General features: G+C 38.9%; 1 protein-coding gene across 1 annotated transcript in view; it reads left to right on the top strand.

The window, feature by feature from the left end:
* The first annotated feature begins 1,500 nt into the window (after nucleotides 1-1,500).
* The window catches only part of RNF11 (ring finger protein 11), a 39,521-nt gene continuing 18,847 nt past the window's right edge, over nucleotides 1,501-22,174 (top strand). Inside the window, exon 1 of the mRNA XM_019449333.2 lies at nucleotides 1,501-2,115. Coding sequence (XP_019304878.1) covers nucleotides 1,993-2,115 — 123 coding nt within the window. The 5' untranslated portion in view covers nucleotides 1,501-1,992. The remainder of the gene's footprint in view (nucleotides 2,116-22,174) is intronic.

The following is a 22,174-nucleotide window of genomic DNA, read 5'->3' as shown; positions in this document are numbered from 1 at the left end:
AGAACAGGGACTTCAAAGTTAGAGCACTCAGGCCCATACCAGTTTAACAGAGTCCTACCTCCAAGAATCCTTTCTGATCCTCACCCAAATGGTCTAATCACTCTCCTTAGGGCTCTCTAAAAACCTTTGGTTGGGGGAGGTAGAAGGACTCATCTGTTTGTCTTCCCAGGAGGACTCTGGGCTTCATTAGGGACAAGCCAGGTCTGATAAATCAGTTTTCCTAGTGCCTACACAGGGTCTGGTGAGGGTGGGGTGGGGGGAATCAGTAAATGGTGAATAAAAGAAAGGGAGTCAAGACCCACTTCTTGTCTTCTGGGAGCATTCTCATCTTTCTTGTTTCCTTCCTTTGCACACATTGCTTCTTGGGCTTTTTGTTCATTCAACCATGAAGAGGGCCTACTCTACCTTAGGCAATGTGCCAGGCCCTGCACAGAGGAGGGACAGATGATTCAGCTTGATCAGGCTGTGACAGGGAAAGGCTTAGGGACTGAGAGCACAGAGAAGGCGACTAACCCAGACTGAAGGGTTAGGCAAAACAAAGTTGAGTTTAGGAAGGACAAGTGGAAATAATGGTTAGCCTGACGGGAGGTAGAAGGTCAGGAGTGAGGGAGAAATGATAGGTCAGGGAAATAATATGGGCAAAGGCCTCAGCCAGTGGAAACAGTCTTCTTTTTTATTTTTTATTTTTTTTAAATTTTTTTTTCAACGTTTTTTATTTATTTTTGGGACAGAGAGAGACAGAGCATGAACGGGGGAGGGGCAGAGAGAGAGGGACACACAGAATTAGAAACAGGCTCCAGGCTCCGAGCCATCAGCCCAGAGCCCGACGCGGGGCTGGAACTCACGGACCGCGAGATCGTGACCTGGCTGAAGTCGGACGCTTAACCGACTGCGCCACCCAGGCGCCCCTGGAAACAGTCTTCTAAGTTTTTATTTAGACAGCCTGGAGTTTAGAGTATTTGAGCGGACAATGCTCAATGAGATTGGGGAAGTAGTCAGATTTGTAAACCATTTAAGAATAGTCATAGCACTCACAACAGTTTCACGAAGCCATTGAAGGTTTTAAATGAATGACATGATCGAATTTATACTCTTAAAAAATTATCCAATTGTGAAAATAGTGGATTGGTTCACTAGTGAGCTTGGACTTTATTCTGAAGGGATAAAGGGGAAAAAGCCATTTAACATTTTAACCATGGGAGTGACACATTCAGATAAGGGTTTATAAATAGATCACTTGGCAGAAGGAGGTGAGAAGACTGTCAAGACAGTGCACAGGTAAGAACTGAGACGAGCGGGGAGGGAGAAGTGGATGTGGGGAGACATGGGAGACTGGCGGGAGGTTTCTGAGTCAGGTTTCAGGCCAACTGTCAGAGAAGCAGAAACTGACGCAGCCCAGAGAACAGCTGAGGGAGGCGGGGAGGGGGGCGCGGCCGCGCAGCGGGAGCCGCCCACGGCTCCCGGCGCCGGGGGCGGGATCAGAGCACGCACGGCGGCATGACGCAGGACCGCAGCTGGCCTCGTTCTGGGCGCCGCCGCCGCTTTGAGGCGGAGTAGGATGAGGCCCGCGGCCGCGGCTCCGGCGTCGGCAGGGGCAGCAGCAGCTGAGGCAGCAGCTGAGGCAGCCGAGACGGCCGCGCCCCCCCCTCCTGACCTGGATTAGGCCCAGCAGCTCCGTGGCCGCCGCCGCCCCGCGGGGGGGCGGGGTGGGGAAGTGCTTCGTCTCCCCGCCCCCCCCCCCCCCCCATTGCCGCCTCGCAGGAGGCAACCGCCACGACCCCAGCGGAGCCCGCGGCCCAGCCTTGAGCCCCCACTCCTGGGGGCTGGCATGAGCGGCCCTTCGGCGGCACCGGGGGGCGGGGGAGCCGCCGCCGCCTGAGCCCCGGCCTGCCGTCCGACCCCACCTCGCTGACCGAGGCTGACCGCGGAGCGTGCGAACGACCCCGCCACTGCTTTCTTCCTCCCCTAGATCACACATCTTAGCTCCGGAAGATGGGGAACTGCCTCAAATCCCCCACGTCGGATGACATCTCCCTGCTTCACGAGTCTCAGTCCGACCGGGCTAGTTTTGGCGAGGGAACGGAGCCGGATCAGGAGCCGCCGCCGCCATATCAGGTAGGGGAGGGTGTGTGTTGGGGAGGAGGGGGTGCGTGGAGTAGAGGCAGCTCCGGGCAGAGATTGAGGGGACTTCGGGTCTGTCACTGCTCCTGGTCTTGGCAAGGCCTGGCTTGAGGGGCGTCGACCGTCTTAGGCCAGGATCTGAGGGTGACTACTCCCTACTCCCAGTTGGGGGGGATCCTTCACCTCCCCTCAGGTACGGTGTGGGGATGGTACTCTCTGTCCTTGAGTTCTGGGATCCGAGTATGTGATCCCCTTGGCCAGTGACTGGCGGTTCGCTTGTGAATTTGGGAATGCCATTCTCCTTTTATGTTTAAATCGTGGAGTCTGAGCTGTGAGGTTTGGGGATGATTTCCTCATCGCAGCGCCAGCTGGACTGTGTGTTCTGGATAGGTGGTTGCCCCCCACCCCATTTATATTATGTTGTATGTTCATCCTCTCCTCCCTCCTCTTTCCCCTGTGTGTTTGTTAATTGGATCTGGTAGGTGTTCATTTCTCCTACAAGAGAAAAGATCTTAAAGTGGTTTTATTCCCAGCAACGTTAAGAGTTACTTGTTTATATATACGTATTTTTAATCCCTCCTCCTTTTGCTCCACCCCTATGACACACCTTGTAAACGCGCTGGTTCAATAAAACTTGATTATCTTGAACTTTGGAAACCTCTAAACTTGACTTAAATGCCTTCTGTTAATCCCTTTGTGTCCAAGTCTGGCTCCTGAATGGTTTCATTGCTTTTTGTAGAGCAATCAGCAGTCCCATCTGTTTACACAATTAATGAAAAGCTAAGACCTCTTGAACTCAAAATAGATATGTAGATGTTATAGTCCATAATATATATAAAAACCTTTCCTCTACTTTTCACTTTTAAATGAAATTGTTAAAAACTTTTTTTCCAGAGGGCCTTGGATAGTTAACTGGCTTAATTTTTTTTCTTGAAGGAGATTTAGTTTTCTAACTGGGCAGTCTCCTTTGTTGTTTCATGTGGTGACATCATTATCTAGTGTTGTTCTTTTTTCATTCCTGTGTAAACCAGTGTCTCATCACACCAGAAAAACCTGATCACATATGCTGGTTTTCCAAATAAAACCCACAGGGGCCTTTCATATACACCAGTAAAGTCCAGTCTTAAAATTGTGACATACAGAAGTCTCTATGACTTATCTCTCACTTTTCTGTATTCCAGGCCTACCAAATACACCATCCTGTTCACCTCTCTCTCTGCCTTTGCTCCTGTTGCTCCCTTTGCTAGGATCCCTTCCCCCAAGGTCGGCCAGGTGAACATCTAATCCTCTTTAAGGACTCAGCTCTCCTGTTACCTCTGTCCAGTCTCTGCATTCCCCTCCCTTCCTCTGTGAATCCATCACTCCCTTGTTTCCCTCTTTCAGACCCTCTATTCCATAAGCAGCACATACAACACTTGGGTGTTAATATCCTTGTTTAGTACATGAATGTTTCATCCTAAAGGCATTTCCCTCCTTACCTAGTGTAAATTGCATGCAGGTGGGGACCCTGCATCTGTTATTTCCCCAGCATCTGGTTCATAATACTCAGTAGTTTGAGGTAAGTGAAGACTATAAGCCCTTGAGAACAAGGACTGTGTCCTCAATGCTTTGTGAAATTACTGGCACTTAAGAAGCACTTATGTTGAATGAATTAACGAATTTGAATTCAGTACTGTGTGTTTTATAAGTTCATACACCTGTTTCTTCCAAACATTGTCACAGGGAAGTCTTAATCTTTGTGATTCTTTAAAGATTTCACTCCTCATTTCCCTCAAATACTATAGGACCGTATGCTTATTTCAGTCTCATGAGCAAATTTTTTTGAGGTATGATTTTTATTTCAAAATCTCTTTCCATGGTCCCTAATCCCTTTCCAGACAAATTTACTGTCTTGACTTAACTGCCCTTTTTCTCATCCTTATCATAATACAGTGTTATGGATAACTTCTGTGGAATTTATGGGAATTGTATTTGCCTTTTCCAGGAGGAAGAGATGATAATGAGAAGTTTTTTGGTGTCATGAAGGAACATTTTTTGAAACATGTTATTTGTGACTGGGAATTTTTGTGGTTGCCCTTTCCTGAAGTGAATGACGCACATACTGATAAGCCAGTTTGGTATCAATTGAAAGAAAATAATTTCTTTAAAAGATGGGAGCATTAAAAAAACTTGTAGAAAAAACTTTTTCCCCTCCCAAAGGAAATAAGATTTTTAGTAATGATTTATTTAGATGATCTAAGAAACACAAGTCCAAGGGCAATGATTTATATATTCAGTAGACAGAAGTAACATTTTTTTCTTCAAAAATAGTATATAATTAACAGAGCTACAGGAGTTATCAGCTTATTTCTTTAAAGAATAGTCTCAGGGACACCTGGGTGGCTCAGCTGGTTAAGTGTCCAGACTTAATTTCAGCTCAGGTCACCTCATGGTTTATGGGATCAAGCCCCACCTTGGACTCTGCACTGAAAGTGCAGAGCCTACTTGGGATTCTCTCTCTGCCCCTTGGGCGTGACCTCTCTCTCTCTCTCAAAATAAACATTAAAAAAAAGGTCTTAGCTGCAGTAGGATTTTTTAAAATTCAGAAAGGCAATAGCTGGTTGTAAGGGAACACACTTAGTATTTTTCTGTAGTTGGTAGTTTAAGAGATGTCCTTTGTAGTGCATGAGATTCATGTATGCCAAGAACTTTATATACTAAACTTCTCAGTTTAACTTATTTCCTATTAGCAGTATCTGATTTATTTATGTTTAAAAAGTAAATACTATACCATTATGATAAGTTTATAGGAAGTACCTGTTTCTTTCCTGGATTTGTTTAGTATCCTCCTAACTGGTCTCCCTGCATTCACCTTTGTCTTCCCTGTAGTCTGTTCTTAACCCAGCAGCCAGAGTGATTCTGGTAAAACAGATCTTGTCACTCGGCTCAACCTTCTGTGGATCACCATTTCATTCACAGTAAAAGCCAAATTCCGTAGTGTCCCATAAACCCTACATAATCTTTATACCCCCACATATATCTCTTGACGCCTCTCTTACCATTCCTCCCCTGCTGGCTTCTCTTTTACCTTCTCTGGCCTGCTTGTTTCTAGGATACTCCAAGACGTGTGTATTCCTTGGTTGTTTTTATGCCTGGAGTACTCTTCCCCAGGTATTACTGTGGCTGACTCCCTCACTTCCTTCAAGTCTTTACTTAAATGACACCTTCATAAACCCTCTCTGAACACCTTAAGTTAAAATTACAACCTACCCCAACACCCTGGAATTCTCCCTTACCCTGTTCTATTTTTTTCCCCATAGTGTTTATCACTCTCTAACACACTGTCTTAACTATGTGTATTGCTTATTATCTGTCTTCTCCCACTAGGGCTAAGCTTCTTAAGGAAAGTAACAGTAACTGGCATACATTAGGCCCTCAATTATTGGTTGAATGAGTGGATTTTTTTTTTAATTTATTCATTTTTTGAGAGACAGAGCGTGAGTGGGGGAGGGGCAGAGAGAGAGGGAGACACAGAATCCAAAGCAAACTCCAGGTTGTGAACTGACAGCACAGAGCCCAACGCAAGGCTTGAACTCAATGAGATCAGTCGGCTTAACCTACTGAACCACCCAGGCGCCCAGAATGGATTTGTTTTAAATGAATTAATATATTTTGAGGCCAATGCAGTTTAATGTCTTGTAGGAATTATGCATATTCCTAGTGCCTTCATTCTTTTATTATGGATCATTTTCAAGCAATCCTAAAAATAAAATTTCAGTAATATTAAATATAGGAATTGGTTTAAAATAATTATAAAATTATTTAGGGTTTTTTTTTCACTGTATTCTATAACAAAATGTTTTTTTATGAGAAATTATTTGAATTCTTGTCCTTAAAGAAATGGGAGGGAAGAGGTTAGAGCTTTTCTTGAATTATAAGGTAAAAACAAAGAAATTGGGCACACCCTATACCCTCTCCTTCCTGAATCTTTAAAAAGAATACAAAGGAAATCTGCCAATCAAAGACAGTCTTAGAACGGTTGTGAGAGGGAAGATAAATCATGAAAGGCTGGAGTATGAAGGTCCATAAGAGGAAAGGTCAGCTGGTAGCCCAATACTGAAAGGTATATATGAACAGGTTTAAGACCTCCCTCCATTTATCATAGGATAATTCAGGAGTAGCACTTTGTTAAAAAGCTTAATATTCATAGAGCAACAACAAAAGCTGCTTTACAGTATTTCTATCTTAATACTGTGTATATATTTATATAAATATAAAGATTGGTACCTCAGTTTTGCAGTGGTTAGTTTGGGATTTACTGATCTCATCATCCTGTCGTATACTTTAATTCATTTGGGATTTTAATATCAGAAGAAAATACATTATTGTTAATACAGCAGTGAGTGCAATTGTAGCTCTGAATTTGGAGTCAGATGGATCGGAGTTCCAAGCCTGATTGTCACTTACGTGTAAAATAAGTTAACAGATTATATTGTGTTTTAAGGAACTTCTTTCATGAATAACAACATTTTGGATATTTCAATTTTTTTTAATATTTATTTTTGAGAGAGTGAGAGTGAGTGAGTCTGAGTGGGGGAGGGGCAGACAGAGGGAGACACAGAATCCAAAGCAAGCTCCAGGCTCTGAACTGTCAGCACAGAGCCTGATATGGGGCTCCAACCCATGAACTATGAGATCATGACATGAGCGGAAATCGGACACTCAACCGACTGAGCCACCCAGGTGCCCCAACATTTTGGATATTTCAAATTGTGACTGAATAAAGCTTTCTTCAAGATAACTTAAAAAAAAAACCAAAAGGCTTAGATTTGTTTGGAACTCATTAAAAGTAACCCATCTCCTTTAAAAATCTAGAATATAATAAAATACTGCATTTTTAAGTATTAAAATTAATATCTTGTAATAAATTAATACCTGTAATAAAATTAATACCTTGTTTTTCTGATAACAGTATGAAGTTAAGTTTAGGTATTTGAAGATTTTTTTATGTATTACATTTTCTCTGACTCTTTGGTGGAAATTACCTCAATCTGTATTTCACACATCTTCATCTTATTATTTAACTTAAAAAAAAATTACTTTGTGTGATATTTTATCCCTCCCCTCTTAAAGTTTTCTTTTCCTTAAAGTGCAGATCAGTTCCAATCTCTTTGACAAAGCCTTCCCTGACCATTTTTGTTTGTAGTATTTTTGTTCATAATATTTATCTGGAAATCATGTATTGCTTGATTAGTTCTTAGTGCTTTAACAATGATTATTTTTCCAAATTAGTTACTTTAAAAATGAGAATGATGTGTTAAGATTTTAAAAATTTCTCAGTGGAGTGGAATGGCATTCTACACATTGTAGATACCTAGTGCCTAACTTAGAACTGTGCCTTTTCCCTTTTATACTGTCAGCATCATGATTGAAGTCCTCTAATGGTCTCCTCTCTTCCCCATTCATTTCATTCTTCAATGCTTGATAAACCTATCTAGATCAGATCCCTTGCCTCTTAATCCATAATGATTCTTCATGACTTACTACTGAAGATCTCTGTATTAGCAATCAAAGTCATGATCTGGCTCCTAACATACTTTTCTAGCTTTTTGTGTTCTTGTATACAACTTCTACTTGAGTCAGCCTGAAAAGTTTGCTATATTCTGTATATGCGTTCTGCTTTCTTGCTGTCGCTCTTCGGTTCCCATTGCCCAGAATTCTCTTCCTTAATTGTTCCTGGTATAAATTCTAGTTTTCAGGGTCCAGCTCAAATGCCATGAATCCTTTTCTGGTTTCCCCAATTTGAATAACATCTTACTCTGAACTCCTTTAGTACTTTACCACTATTAGGACACTTTACCCTTCCTATTTGATTTTATTCATAACAGTGTCATACCTCTTCTGTGAGACTACAACTCTGATTCATCTTTGCATTCCTAGAGCTGTGCTTTTCACATAGCAGGCACTCAAATACTTGAATAAATGTGAAAATCAGTTACTGGATTTTTCTGTTAAGTGGGAAGTTTTATGGTTGTTTGCTTCTATATGAATTGTTCCAGAATCCTGTGCCTTTGGCCTTTGTACTTTAAAGGATTCTGCTGTTTGTGTCTACCACATTATCTGTTTGATCTGTATACATTTTTGTTCTGTCACTTCTAATTTATAGAGTATATGAACTTTTTCATTTGAGATTGGTTTGTGTTCTGGTGGTTTAGCTTGCCTTGGTTTGTTTTTTTTGTTTTGTTTTGTTTTTAAAGATACTGCTTATTTGTTACCATTGTTGCAAACGTTTTATTTATTTGTTTATGCCTGAAACCCATTCTGGGTGTTCTTTAATTAAGGCTGATTCTTTGCCATTAAGAATGTACCTACCTTTAAGAGTAGGACAGTTTACATGTCACAGTTTAATTCTAGAGCTAATTATAGGGTAACTTGAGAAGATAGGGGTAATGAGTTACTTGTCCATAAGATCTGAGAGGTTGACTTCCTTAAAATATTGAGTTAATACTTTCTAGAAACATCCATATTTTGTAAAATTTCAATTTATTAAAATCTTAGTATAATACTTTAGGTAGAATGAGAGTCTTCTTTTTAAAGATCTTAATTTTATTTGGCTTCTAAATAGAAAAAGTGTCACAGAATGACTAGTATAAGTTCTCCCTTCAACTTGTGCCACTTTTTCTCTTTTGTCTTCTGTCTTTACTATGTCTTAGCCAAGTTAAATTCTGTAAATGAGGAGAGGAATGAAAGGAAGATAATTGTAAATACAATTAGAATTAGATGTTATATTTGTCATCTTGCCTCCAGCCATTTCTGAATATAATTATCTTCTGTGTATAACCTTCCTTCAAGCAAAGAGTTAGGGATGATCTTTTTCTGTCCTGTATTCAAATAGGCTATTAAATAGGCTGTAACAAATTTTTAGAAGTTGATTCCTTTCCAGTAACTTTTAATACTGAATATAACAAATATTTATGATAGTTAACATGCTCAGAATTCAGGATCTTTGCAATTGGTATATAAATGAAGTGGTAGAGATAATAAAGACTAAGAGTGGAAATATGAGTGAAAGAGAAGGCAAAACTGGCTAATAGCTAAAGTGTGTGTTTTTAATGGCAAAAGAGATTGCTACATGCAATTGAAAAGTAAAGTGATAACGGAGAACTAAATATATTCTGCTCTTGGATAATCTGGCTGACCTTTTGATTCTGATATTCAACTTGGCTTTATGATATGTTCCTTTTGAGTCTTAGAGTTCCTTATTTTAACTGATCAGGAATACTTTTGAGTTCAATTTAATATGAATGCATATATACGTATCTTTTAATTAAATAGCCAACATGGAGTGTGCTCCCAGAGGCCAGTTGAGTAATTATCTTGTTACTTAACCCAGAGAGCATATCTTAAAGTAACTAAGGGATATGAAATTGTGGGAACGAAGAAAGCAATCCTGCAGATATATTTGTTTCTAAATTTATTAAAACTTTTCTGAATTCTTACAAAACTGAATGGTTTTAAAAAGAGTGAAACTTGTATAACTGGCCCAGCTAGCTAAAATTACATGTAATGGGGGCCCATGGGTGGCTCAGTCGGTTAAGTGTCTGACTTTGGCTTAGGTCATGATCTCGTGGTTCGAGAGTTTGAGCTCTGTGTGGGGCTCTGTGCTAACAGCTCAGAGCCTGGAGCCTGCTTTGGATTCTGTCTCCCTCTCTACCCCTCTCCCACTGGTACTCTGTCTCTCTCTCTCTCTCTCTCTCTCTCTCTCAAAAATAAACATTAAAAACATTTCTTTTAATTCCATGTAATTTTGTATAAAAATTTCTTTTAAAAATTTTTTTTATTTTTGGAGTGGGAGCAGAGAGGGAGGCTCCATGCTGTAAGCACGGGGCTCAAACTCACAAACCATGACCTCATGACCTGAGCTGAAATCAAAAGTTGATGCTTAACCAATTGAACCACCCAGGCACCCCAACAATTTAATTCTTATATTTGTGGGGGGAAAAGCATTTTATCATAAACTGAGTAAGTAAGGCTTTAAAGATAAAAACCAGGACACTCCATAACAGTCTTTTTTTTTTTTTTTATCAGTCAGCAAGTTTATGTTACGCCCAAGGGGAAAGGAAAATGAGCCCTTTACCCCTAAGGAGCTACCATTTTATTTTAGTTAAGGGGATGAGATTAATGGATGTACAGGAAGCATTTGTTAGTCTGATGAAACAGTATATACTGAATGAAGTATTAAATTGATGTAGACTTTGGAAGTTGGGGGATCAATTTTGTGATACAGCAGTGAATCACAAATTTACTTTTTAGCTTCTGAAGATTTCAGGTGAAGTCTTACATGAACATTGGTGTAAGAAATGGAATAAAAACAAAAGAGTTGCCCTGAATAAAATATGAGTGGGGGATCTTGGAGCCAAAAGAGTAATCAGTAGGTGGTGAACATGAATTTAGAGAGAGTTGTATAATTGTGTTACATTAAAGTAATAATATACGTGTGTAAATAAATTTTTTTATTTATTATGTACACTGAAGAGTATATCTTTAACAGTATATAACTAATAGTATCTTAAGTATATAGCCTGGTGAATTTTTGCATGTTATAACCACCGTCAAGATACATAGCCTGTTTCTAACCCGAGAAGTCTCCCTCATACCTCCTCCAACAGTCAATATCCCTTTGCCAAAGACAACCACTATTTTTTTAAGTTTATTTATTTTGAGAGAGTTATCTTTAACATAACTAATAGTATCTTAAACTGTATAGTCCAGTGAACTTCTACATGTTATAACCACCATCAAGATAATATAGCCTGTTTCTCGGGGCGCCTGGGTGGCGCAGTTGGTTAAGCATCCGACTTCAGCCAGGTCACGATCTCGCGGTCCGTGAGTTCGAGCCCCGCGTCAGGCTCTGGGCTGATGGCTCGGAGCCTGGAGCCTGTTTCCGATTCTGTGTCTCCCTCTCTCTCTGCCCCTCCCCCGTTCATGCTCTGTCTCTCTCTGTCCCAAAAATAAATAAAAAACATTGAAAAAAAAATTAAAAAAAAAAAAAGATAATATAGCCTGTTTCTAATCCCAAAAGATTATACTCTTATTTCCTCCAACAGTCAGTACCCCTTTGCCAAAGATAACTGCTATTTTTTCTTTTAAAGCTTATTTATTTTGAGGCAGAGTATGAGCAGGGGAGGGGCAGAGAATGGGAATGAGAATCCCAAGCAAACCCTGCACTGTCAGCACAGAGCCTGATGCGGGGCTCCAACTCATGAACTGTGAGATCATGACCTGAGCCAAAATTAAGAGTTAGATGCTTAACCAACTGAGCCACCCAGGCGCCTGATAGCTGCTGTTCTGACCTTATCACCATATTCGTTTTGCCTGGTTTTGAACTTAAATAAAATAATAGTTCATTCAACATTCAATATATGAATAACATAAAATTCATTTATGTTATTTATGTAGCAGTAGGTTTATAATTTTCAATGCTGTATTCAGCTGTATAAATCTACATTTTTTCAATCCATTCTATTGATGTATATTTGGGTTCTGTTAGCTTTTGACTATATAAATCTGCTGTGAACATTCTTTTTATGTACATAATGTACATAACTATTTTATTTTGGGTATATAGTCTTTCCCACAGCATTTTATTACAGAATTTTTAAAAAATAAAGAAGTTGACAGAATTGTTTGAACACGCATATTCCTATGACTTAGATTCTGTGCATTTTGCTATTTGTTTTAACGCATATCCATCTCACCTATCAATCCATCTTATTTGTTGATGCATTTCAAAATAAATCAATAAGTAGTTTTCCAAAGTGGTTTATCAATTTACACTCCTATCAGCTATGTATGAGAGTTCTGTTTGCTCTGCATCCTTACCAGCACCTGGTAGTATCAGTCTGTTTTATTTTAGACATTTTGTTAAGTGTGTAGAAGTCTTTTCATTGTGGTTTTAACTTGCATTTCCCCAGTGAGAAATGCATACCAATATGCTTACTACTATGTGGTCTTTTGTCGCTGGCCTTTTTCACTTAGCATAGTTTTCAGGATTCATCTGTGTTGTAGCATGTATTAGGACTTCATTCCTTTTTATTGTGAAATATTCCTTTGTATGAATCTACCACATTTTGTTTAGCCATTGTTCAATTAATGAACATTTGGGTTTCCACTTTTTGGCTGTTAGAACACTGCTATGGACATTTGTGTAAAAGTTTAAAAAATTTTTTTTAACATTTATTCGTTTTTGAAAGGCAGAGAGAGACAGAGTGCAGATGGGGGGAGGGGCAGACAGAGAGGGAGATACAGAAACAGAAGCAGGATCCAGGCTCCGAGCTATCAGCACAGAGCCTAATGCAGGGCTCAAACTCACGGACCGCGAGATCATGACCTGAGCCGAAGTCGGCCACTTACCCGACTGAGCCACCCAGGCGCCCCTGTGTAAAAGTTTTAAATAAATGTCTTTTCATTTCTCCTCTTTATACACCTGTTAGTGGAATTGCTGTGTCATGATTCCATGTTTAACCTTTTCAGGAACTACCAGACCATTTCCAAAGTACTTTTACCATTTTATATTCCCACCAGCCGTGCACAAGAGTTCCAATTTTTGCACATAGTTGCCAAAGCGTATTGTCTGCTTTTATTGTAGCCATCTTAGTGGCTATAAAGGGGTATCTCATTGTGGTTTTGATTGCATTTCCCTGAAGGCTAATAATGTTGAGCATGTTGGGGTACTTGGGTGGCCCAGTTGGTTGAGTGTCCAGCTTGATTTCTGCTCACATCGGTGAGATTGAGCCCTGCATTGGGCTTTGCACAGGGCGTGAAGTCTGCTTAAGATTCTCTCTCTCCCTTTGCCCCTCTTCCCTGCTCGTACACTCACTCTCTCTAGAAAAAAAAAAATGTTGAGCATCTTTTTATGTGCTTGTTGGCATTTGTATATCTTCTTTGGAGAAGTATTCAAATTCTTTGGCTATTTTCATTCTTTAATTTTATTATTTTTTTTGGAAAGAATGCAAGTGGGGGAGAGGGAGCAAGGGGGAGAGAGAGAGAGAGAGAGAGAGAGAGAGAGAGAGAGAATGAGAGAATGAGAATATCTTAAGTGGGGCTTGATCCCACCACCCTGGGACCATGACCCAAGCTGAAATCAAGAGCCAGATGCTCCACCAACTGAGCCATCCAGGCACACCCCCTTTGTCTATTTTTAATCAGGTTGTCTTTATTATTGAGTTGCTTGCAAGAGTTTTTTATATATTCCAGTCCCTTGTAAGATATATGATTTGCAAAAAAGTTTTCTACCATTTTGTTGGTTTTTTCACTTTCTCAGTGGTGTTATTTGAAGCACAAAAGTTAATAATTTTTTTGAAGTCCAGTTTATTTTTTCTTTTGCCATTTGAATTTTTGATGTTGTGTCTAAGAAGTTTGGCCGAACCAACAGTCAAAAAGATTTACTCTTTTGTTATATTTTCAGTTCTCACATTTTAGGTATAGATTCATTTTGAGTTAATTTTTCTGAATGGAAGGACCAAATTTATTCTTTTGCAAGTGACTGTCCTGTTACAGCACCATTTGTTGAAAAGAGTATTCATCCCCTGTTGTCTTGTCATTCCTGCCCCTAATCAATTGTCATAAATACAGGGGTTTATTTCTGGACTCTTCAGTTATGTTCCATTGATTTTTATATCTATCCTTAGTGCTAATACTACACTAACTGTAATATGTTTTGAATTCAGAAGTGTGAATTTTCCAACTTTATTCTTATCATTCAACATTGTTTTGGCTATTCTTAGTCCCTTTTAATTCCATATGAATTTTAGGATCAGCTGTCAATTTCTGTAAATAAGCCAGCTGGGATTTTGATAGGGCCACTTGAACTTTTTTTTAAGTGAATGTACACTGAAACATAATTTTCATCCAAAGTCCATAGTTTATATTAAAGTTCACTCTTTGTGTACATTGAGTTTGAACAAGGGTATAATGACATAGATCCACCATTAGAGCATCATTCATAACAGTTTCCCTGACCTAAAAAAATCCTCTAGGCTTCACCTTCCCTCCCTCCTGATCCCTGACATCTACTGAGCCTTTTACTTTCACCATAGTTTTGCCTTTTCTAGGATGTCATATAGTTAGAATCATAGAGGATGGGGCCTTTCCAGATTGTCTTCTTTCATTTAGTAATATAAAATAAAATTCCTCCATGTCTATCCATGGCTTAAGAACTCATTTCTTTTTAGCACTGAATGGTATTCTGTTTTCTTGATGTACCACAGTTTATCCTTTTACCTACTAAAGGACATCTTGATTACTTCCAAATAGTACTTATGAATGAATACAGCTGCTATGAACATCCACATGTACATTTTTGGGTGGACATAAGTTTTCAACTCCTTTAGGTAAATACCATGGAACACAGTTGCTAGATTGTATGTGGTTAAGAGTATGTTTGTTTTTGTAGGGAAACTGCCAAACTGTCTTATAGTGGCTGTGCCACATTGTATTCCCACCAGCAGTGAGTGAGATTTTCTATTGCTCCACATTTGATACTGTCAGTGTTTTGGATTTTACCATTCTAATAGGTTTTGTTTGTTTTAATTTGCAATTCTCAGTGCTTCTCAGTGTCATCCCCTTTACCCTTAGGTGGGACAGGATGGCAAGAGGAAGATGAGGTTGGATACTTCCCTTCCTCCATGTGGTAGGCTAGAACCAGTTGGATTTGAGTATTTACATTTGATCAGATAGGTTAGGCTCTGATAAAACTTTCGCAGGTTGACTCTGGCAAAAGTTTCTCCAGAGTGCAGGCCGTGTTAAGAAGAATGCTCTGGTGTATATCAGAAGATCTTTTCCCTCCCCCTATTAGATGCATGAGGGGATTTTTCTCTGATATTTACTGTGGACCTGGTAGAGCTCTTGAAGATAAAGAGGTGGGGGCACGCCTGGAGTTTCTAACTCAGACTTGGGCACGCTAAACCTCTAGCAGTCTGTCAGTTACAATTCAAGTTTTCCTACCCTAGCAGTGGTCTGCTTATGGATTTCTGCTCTGGTAAGTTTTGATTTTCTGTATACACTTGTCTGTCTAATTTTTGGGTCAGCAGTTTTCCCTGTGACCTCACTTCTCTGACAGATACAAGAAGAGTTGTTGGTTTTTCAGTTTGTTCAGTTTCTTTTGTTAGGATGGAGTGGTAGTTTGTAAGCACCTTACATGCCAGACCAGAAACTAGAAATTCTTAATTTCCATGATAATTCTATAAAAGTGAATATTATCCCATCTTACAGATAAAGAAACAGCTTTAGCAGTAGAGCCAGGCATCTATGAGATAGGAATTTTATTTTTTTTTATTTTTTATTAAAAAATTTTTTTTAACGTGTATTCATTTTTGAGAGTGACACAGAGCTTGAGTGGGGAGGGGCAGAGAGAGAGGGAGACAAAGCATCTGAAACAGGCTCCAGGCTCCAAACTGTCAGCAGAGAGCCCAACGTGGGGCTCGAACCCATGAACCATGAGATCATTACCTGAGCTGACGTCAGGCGCTTAACCGATTGAGCCACCCAGGCACCCTGAGATGGGAATTTTAGACAGTAGAAGTAATTGTACATCATGACAAAGGAAAATAGATGTAATATGCCAGATTTGGCTCAAAGGCCATGGGAACATGGGAGTCCGTTTCCAGTAGAGTTAACCTGTCAGGAGAATGGGATATTGGAATGAAGTGGCTTTCACAAGGATAATTGAAGTAATGGGGTTCCTTTAAAATGGAGTGGGTCTTCTAAAAATATTTCATAAAGGTAGGTTTCATATAGCACAACAATGTTCTGCTAAATTGACAAAAATACCCCTGTGCTTAACATCTGTTTTGTCATTTGAGGATAAGCAGCCCTGCCAGCTCTGTGTAATATTGAAGGTAGCAATGTGTGTTTTGGTGTTTCTGTGTCTTTTCTGTCAGTGATTCTCCTTTCTGTCTAACTTTTCTCAACCACATCAATATAAGAAATGGCATATTCATCACTGGTTGATATTAAGGCACCAGGTCCTGTCTATTAATTAATGCTAATTGCAGCATAGTGTGGATGTGTTTTATTTAGTGTTACCTTCTTGTCTCATGTGTCCTGGTTTCTTCTCTTTCATTGTGATATTTTTTAAATGTGGAAGTAGTAGAATTAAGGGAGCTAAGAGGGCTCTGAAGCCATAGGAACTAATAAGTAGTCAGTTCAGGGTAATAGTAATAGAGGAGCAAGGAGGTCCAGAAAACAAGTCTAAAAAAGAAATGAGTGGGGCGCCTGGGTGGCTCAGTCGGTTGAGCGTCCGGCTTTGGCTCAGGTCATGATCTCATGGTCTGTAGAGTTCGAGCCCCGCGTCGGGCTCTGTGCTGACAGCTCAGAGCCTGGAGCCTGCTTCGGATTCTGTGTCCCCCTCTCTCTCTGCCCCTCCCCCACTCATGCTCTGCCTCTCTCTGTCTCAGAAATAAACATTAAAAAAAAAAAAAAAAAAGAAATGAGGTAGTAAAGTCACACAGAATGTAATGGATTCAGTTGTAGAAAGTACAATTGCAATTAGATTAAAGTGAGATTTACCAGTTTAAACAGGGATTTATTTTGGATAGATAAGTCTTGGGTAGAAAACTTCCTAGAATTACACATTTTAACAATTTTGTCAAGATTTTTTGTTCTAGTATAGTACCTTTGGTAACAATGTCTTACTCTCAACTGGGTCCTTTTTCAAACTTCACACCCCTCCCTTTTCATTGTTACTCCTTCCACATAAATCACCGAAATACTGACTTCTGAGCAGATTTCCATCTCATCTTACTGATTCAAAATTATTAAAAAGATTAGTTTATTATATTCAGGAAGTAGTAACAGTATCTTCAGAGTCTTGAATTAATTATGTAGGACTGTTTGCATTATTTGATGAAACCTATTCTTTTAATTCTTGTACCTGCTTTTTATCATTTTTTTTCCTCATTTTCTATTCCCACTATCAGATGGTTCTTCATCCCATGTTAATGCATCTGCCCTTGCTGTGCCTCTCATTCTGCGTATTGGAAAACCAGATAATCAGGCTTGTCATAATATTTCCTAGCAGCTGCCAATAGAGATTCCAAAGGCAGTACTGATGACTAAAGCAGCATTTTTATTTGTTAATAAAGTATTTGGGGATTTGGATACATGGCACCTTTTTATTTTTTTATTTAGAAAATTTTTTTCAATGTTTATTTTTGAAGGATAGAGACACAGAGAGTGAGCAGGGGAGGGGCAGAGAGAGGAGATACAGAACTGGAAGCAAGCTCCAGGCTCTGAGCTGTCAGCACAGAGCCCAATGTAGGGCTCGAACTCATGAACTGTGAGATCATGACCTGACCCGAAGTTGGACACTTAACTGACTGAGCCACCCAGGCACCCCAATTTATATTTTAAATGTTTATTTAAACACTGCTTTTGTGAGTGGGGGAAGGACAGAGAGATAGGGAGAGAGAGAATCCCAAGCAGACATTATGTTGTCAGTGCAGAGCCCAATGTGCGACTCAATCCCAGGAACTATGAATGAGATCATGACCTGAGCCAAAATCGAAAGTCGGACACTTAACTGACTGAGCCACCCAGGTGCCCCCATGGCACCTTTTTTTACAAAAAAAATTATTTTACAGTTTCCATGGCTCAAATTTGTTTAAGTAAATAAACTCAATTTTAGCATGAATTCCACATACATATGAGACTAGAACAATTGAAAAAAAAAAGGAACCTTAAATACTGAGGTAAGCTTGAAAGTGTTTCATTTTTCACATATGCCTTCTTCTCTCCCCAGCTGTTTTTCATTATCTGGAATTTTCTCTCCCTGTATTTTATTTCTTGATGCTTTTTATTTATCCCTTAAAACATGTTTTAATTAGCTGGGACTTGTTACAACATCTAAATTCTTAAGCTCAATGTAATCTTTAAGTTGATGAATACTTACCTTTGGTCCACAGATACCTATAAGGTCATGGATAGAACTGCAGTTTCCTTGGTAATACAGGTTCCAAGGTAAAACATAACTTTTTCTTGCTAATCTTACGTATTCATTCAAAAAAACTGAGAAATGGTCCATAACTTTCCAGATTGCCAAAGGTTTCTGTGCCACAAAGACCGTTAAGAATCCCTGAGAGGCCGTCTCTAGTTGCAGGTCATGAGTTCATATCACTGCTGCCAGAAACCACAAAGCCTTTGGGGTTTGAGCCACAGAGTTCTGATAGGTGTGTGGTACAGGAATTCAGTTAAATTTTGTTGTTGCAACACTGTTAGGTAAATTTTCAGACCTCATTTATGAAATGAGGCCATTTAAGAATGGCTGAAATTCTGAAATTTGTTGAGAAAATTAACTTGAAGTATCAATTCTTAAGTCATAGATGAAAAATGTATCACAAGGAAAATGACAGCATAATCTCAAAGTATAACAAGACTATGGGCTTTCAAACATTTTTTTTTTGGCACCTCACAATAAAAAGTATATTTTATTCCATACTTTGGTTTATAAAAACAGAGACAGGTTTCATAAAACAATATTGATCCTTGCTATATATTCTGTGTATTCTATTTCATTTTCTTAAAAGTCCTCGGACCTCTAACACTGATTTTACAACTCACGGTAGATTAGGACCTGCTGTTCAGAAAACATTCCAAGATGTAGAGCCAAAAAGATAAGATTGTGAAATACATTAAAATATTTTGTATGTTTGGCATCTCAAACAAGATCTCTTAGGAAATCAAACTTGCCTGTTGTAAAACAGCATTTTAGAGAAGTGGGTACATGTTTATACCCTGGGAGTAGTCATTAAGCTGCTTATGCCATGCCATTTATATTTATTATCTTAAGGATATCTTAGGGACTTTAGAGTAATGGAAAGCTAGCCACTAAATAATTTTAAATGGAGTTATGGGTGAGGTGATTATGTAAATTAGATTTGCATTTGAAAGATGTCTGAGAATAGGAAGGGGGTAGTAGACAAGGGAAGACTAGGAAGCCACTGCATTAGCTAATATTGTTGCCTAGGGTGTTGGCAATAGGGATGAAGAGTTATGAATGAATTGTGTTGATATTTAAGAAACAAACAATTTAGTAACGGATTATATGAAAAGAATGTATCCAAGAGGTCAGCTATAGAAACATCAAGAACGGGTTACTTTGGGAGAAGACTGGTTGCAAAGGGGTATGGGAATAGGACAATAATGGGATGTAAAATTGAAGGTGGAAGAGTTTGTTTTAATGAGAAACATTTGATCATGTTTAGGGGCACCTGGGTGGCTCAGTCGGTTAAGCATTGGGCTCTGTGTTGACAGCTGTGCCTGCAGCCTGCATCAGATTCTGTGTCTCTCCCTCTCTCTGCCCCTCCCATGCTCATGCTCTGTCTCTCTCTGTCTCTCAATAATAAATAAGCGTTAAAAAAAAAAAAAAAAAAAGACTTGATCATGTTTATAAGCTGATAGGAAGGATCCAGTGAAAAGAAGAGGCTGAATAGGAAAAGCAGCAAAAATCTACAGTATAAGTTTTCTCAAAGGTGGAAACAGAATCCACCTAAAGGGAACAGGATTGACCTGTTTTTATGATTCAAATTTATAATTATTGTTTTAATAATTGATACATTCATGTAGTCATTCTATAAGCATATAGATGAAACATCTTATTTCTCTTTTGTAGCCACTCAGTTCCGTATCCCATAGGCAACTAATGTTAATGTTTTTGTGGATCCAAGAGATTTTATACACATACAAGCAAATACAGATAGTCCTTCATCACCCGTTTACACAAAAAGCCCACTATACACACAATTCTGCACCTTGCCTTTTTTCACCTGTCACCTGTCAGTATACGAAAAGCTTTATTCTTCCATAGGGCTAAATAGTATTAATTGTACGTAATGTTATTTAACCAGTTCCCTATTTGATGGACATTTAGGTTGTTATTGTACTTTTTTTATTTAAAATTTTTTTAATGTTTATTTTTGAGATTGAATGTGAATGGGGGAGGGGCAGAGAGAGAGAGAGGGAGACACAATCCAAAACAGGGTCCAGGCCCCAAGCTGTCAGCCTAGAGCTCAGCCCCGGGCTTGAACCCACCAACTGTGAGATCATGACTTGAGCTGAAGTTGGATGCTTAACTGACTGAGCCACCCAGGTACCTCTAGGTTGTTATTGTACTTTTGATAGTGCCTCTACTTTAACAAGATGGAAGACTTTTAACTGGAGATAGGTGCACACGTGGGCAGGGGTGTAGGTTTGACTCTGGGACATCTAAAGGGGCCTGAATGATCTGATTGTAAAGAGTGAGGTGGTCCATTTTGGGACCATTAGATAGAAATGGAATATTTAGGGTCAAGAGTTGATATGTGGAGATTTTTACTTGGTCAAATGAACAGAAATTCACTTAAGGAAATCTGATCTGGTCCATGAAGGTGAGGAGTCACTGGACCAGAGTTGGAAACAGCAGCCAGGAAAATTCCTGAAACTGCATAATTTGTCAATTGAAAGTCACTTTCAGAAGTCACCTTTTAATAGAGAAGTAGGACTACTTTTGGTAGCCTCAAATTGGAACTCTCTATTCAATGTTAAATGGATCTAGCCCATCTGGAGAGCAAAAACTGTTTTGGGTTTAGAAGCTGTAAGAAGACATTACTGCCGAATCTGAAGAATTTCAGTTTTCATTTATAATTTATAATATATATAATATTTATACATCATCAGTTATATAACTTATAATTTTATATATATATCAGTTATATAACTTGTAATGTTTATCTTAAATAGAAACATTGACTAAACCTAACTTAACAGTTTGTTTGCAGAGTGACTGAAGGCACCTTCAAAGTGGTTATAATTTTTTCATCAGCTTCAGTATGTGTGTGATACCACTTGCACTGGTAGATACCATGGACCAAGTGTAAGAAAAACATTTAACAGTACAAAGTCATAGTTGTGCTAGAGACAGAGAGCAAACAGGGGAGGGGCAGAGAGAGAGGGAGACACAGAATCCAAAACAGGCTCCAGGCTCTGAGCTGTCAGCACAGAGCCTGACATGGGGCTTGAACCCACGAACCGCGAGATCATGACCTGAGCCAAAGTTGGACGCCCAACCTGCTGAGCCATCTAGGTGCCCCCCCCCCCACCATGTAAGTGTTTCTTAACCCTTTATTTGTTTAATAACTCTTGAGAAGTTGTAAACCACAAATCCTCTTTGTAGGAAGATGCACAGAATTTTGCATGCAATTTCAAGGAATTTAATAACCTCTGTTATGTTATATCAAATTTCTGTTCTACGTTCTTTCGTTGCCTTCTTCAATATATATTGTCTACCACTGCCAAAATAATAGCCTTTATGTTATACTCTTGCTTGATTCCTCAGTGCCTGCAGTTTAATATAAAGGCCAAATATTTAAGAATGTTTATCCTCTACTTTTGGAAATTTGAATAGATGTGACAAGGTCACACAGCTCTTTTAGAACACCAGACTGAGCCAGATTTTCTTGACTTAAGGTGCACAGCATGTTCTGTAATTGCATTTCATTACATAATTCTAAACCAAGAGTGGCTTATGTACTTTAAAAAGATATCTTGAAGTTTGTTAATCGTTTTTCTTTTGTAGTTTTATACTTTAAATGTAAACAACAAAGTTAATTTCCACTGATTTGTAGTATACCTTTTGCATTCAAAATTGCATCGTTGAAACCAAATGCTGTTTAGCTAATAGTCATACCGTGTGTTCAGGGGACTCTCAAAAGACATTGGAATTTACATATATATATATATGATATATATGTGATATATATATCATTCATATATATTATATTTGATATATTTGATATATTTGATATATATAACATATATAATATGTGATATATAATATATATTTGATATATGATGTATAGTATATATCATATATATGTAAGTAAATCTATATGATTGATTTACTATTTATATCTTAAAAATGAAGTAAATACAGTCTACAACTGATGATGAACCTTGAATACATTATGCTAAGTGAGAGAAGCCAGACACAAAAAGTCACATTCTGTGATTCCATTTATATGAAATATCTGGAATTGGCAAG

The sequence above is a fragment of the Panthera pardus genome, unplaced genomic scaffold (assembly GCF_024362965.1).
Source record: "Panthera pardus isolate Hobbes unplaced genomic scaffold, ASM2436296v1 HiC_scaffold_11, whole genome shotgun sequence".
In the NCBI taxonomy this organism is placed as follows: Eukaryota; Metazoa; Chordata; class Mammalia; order Carnivora; family Felidae; genus Panthera; species Panthera pardus.
The sequence above is the reverse complement of the archived record's forward strand: the minus strand, read 5'-3'. Positions and strand labels throughout refer to the sequence as shown.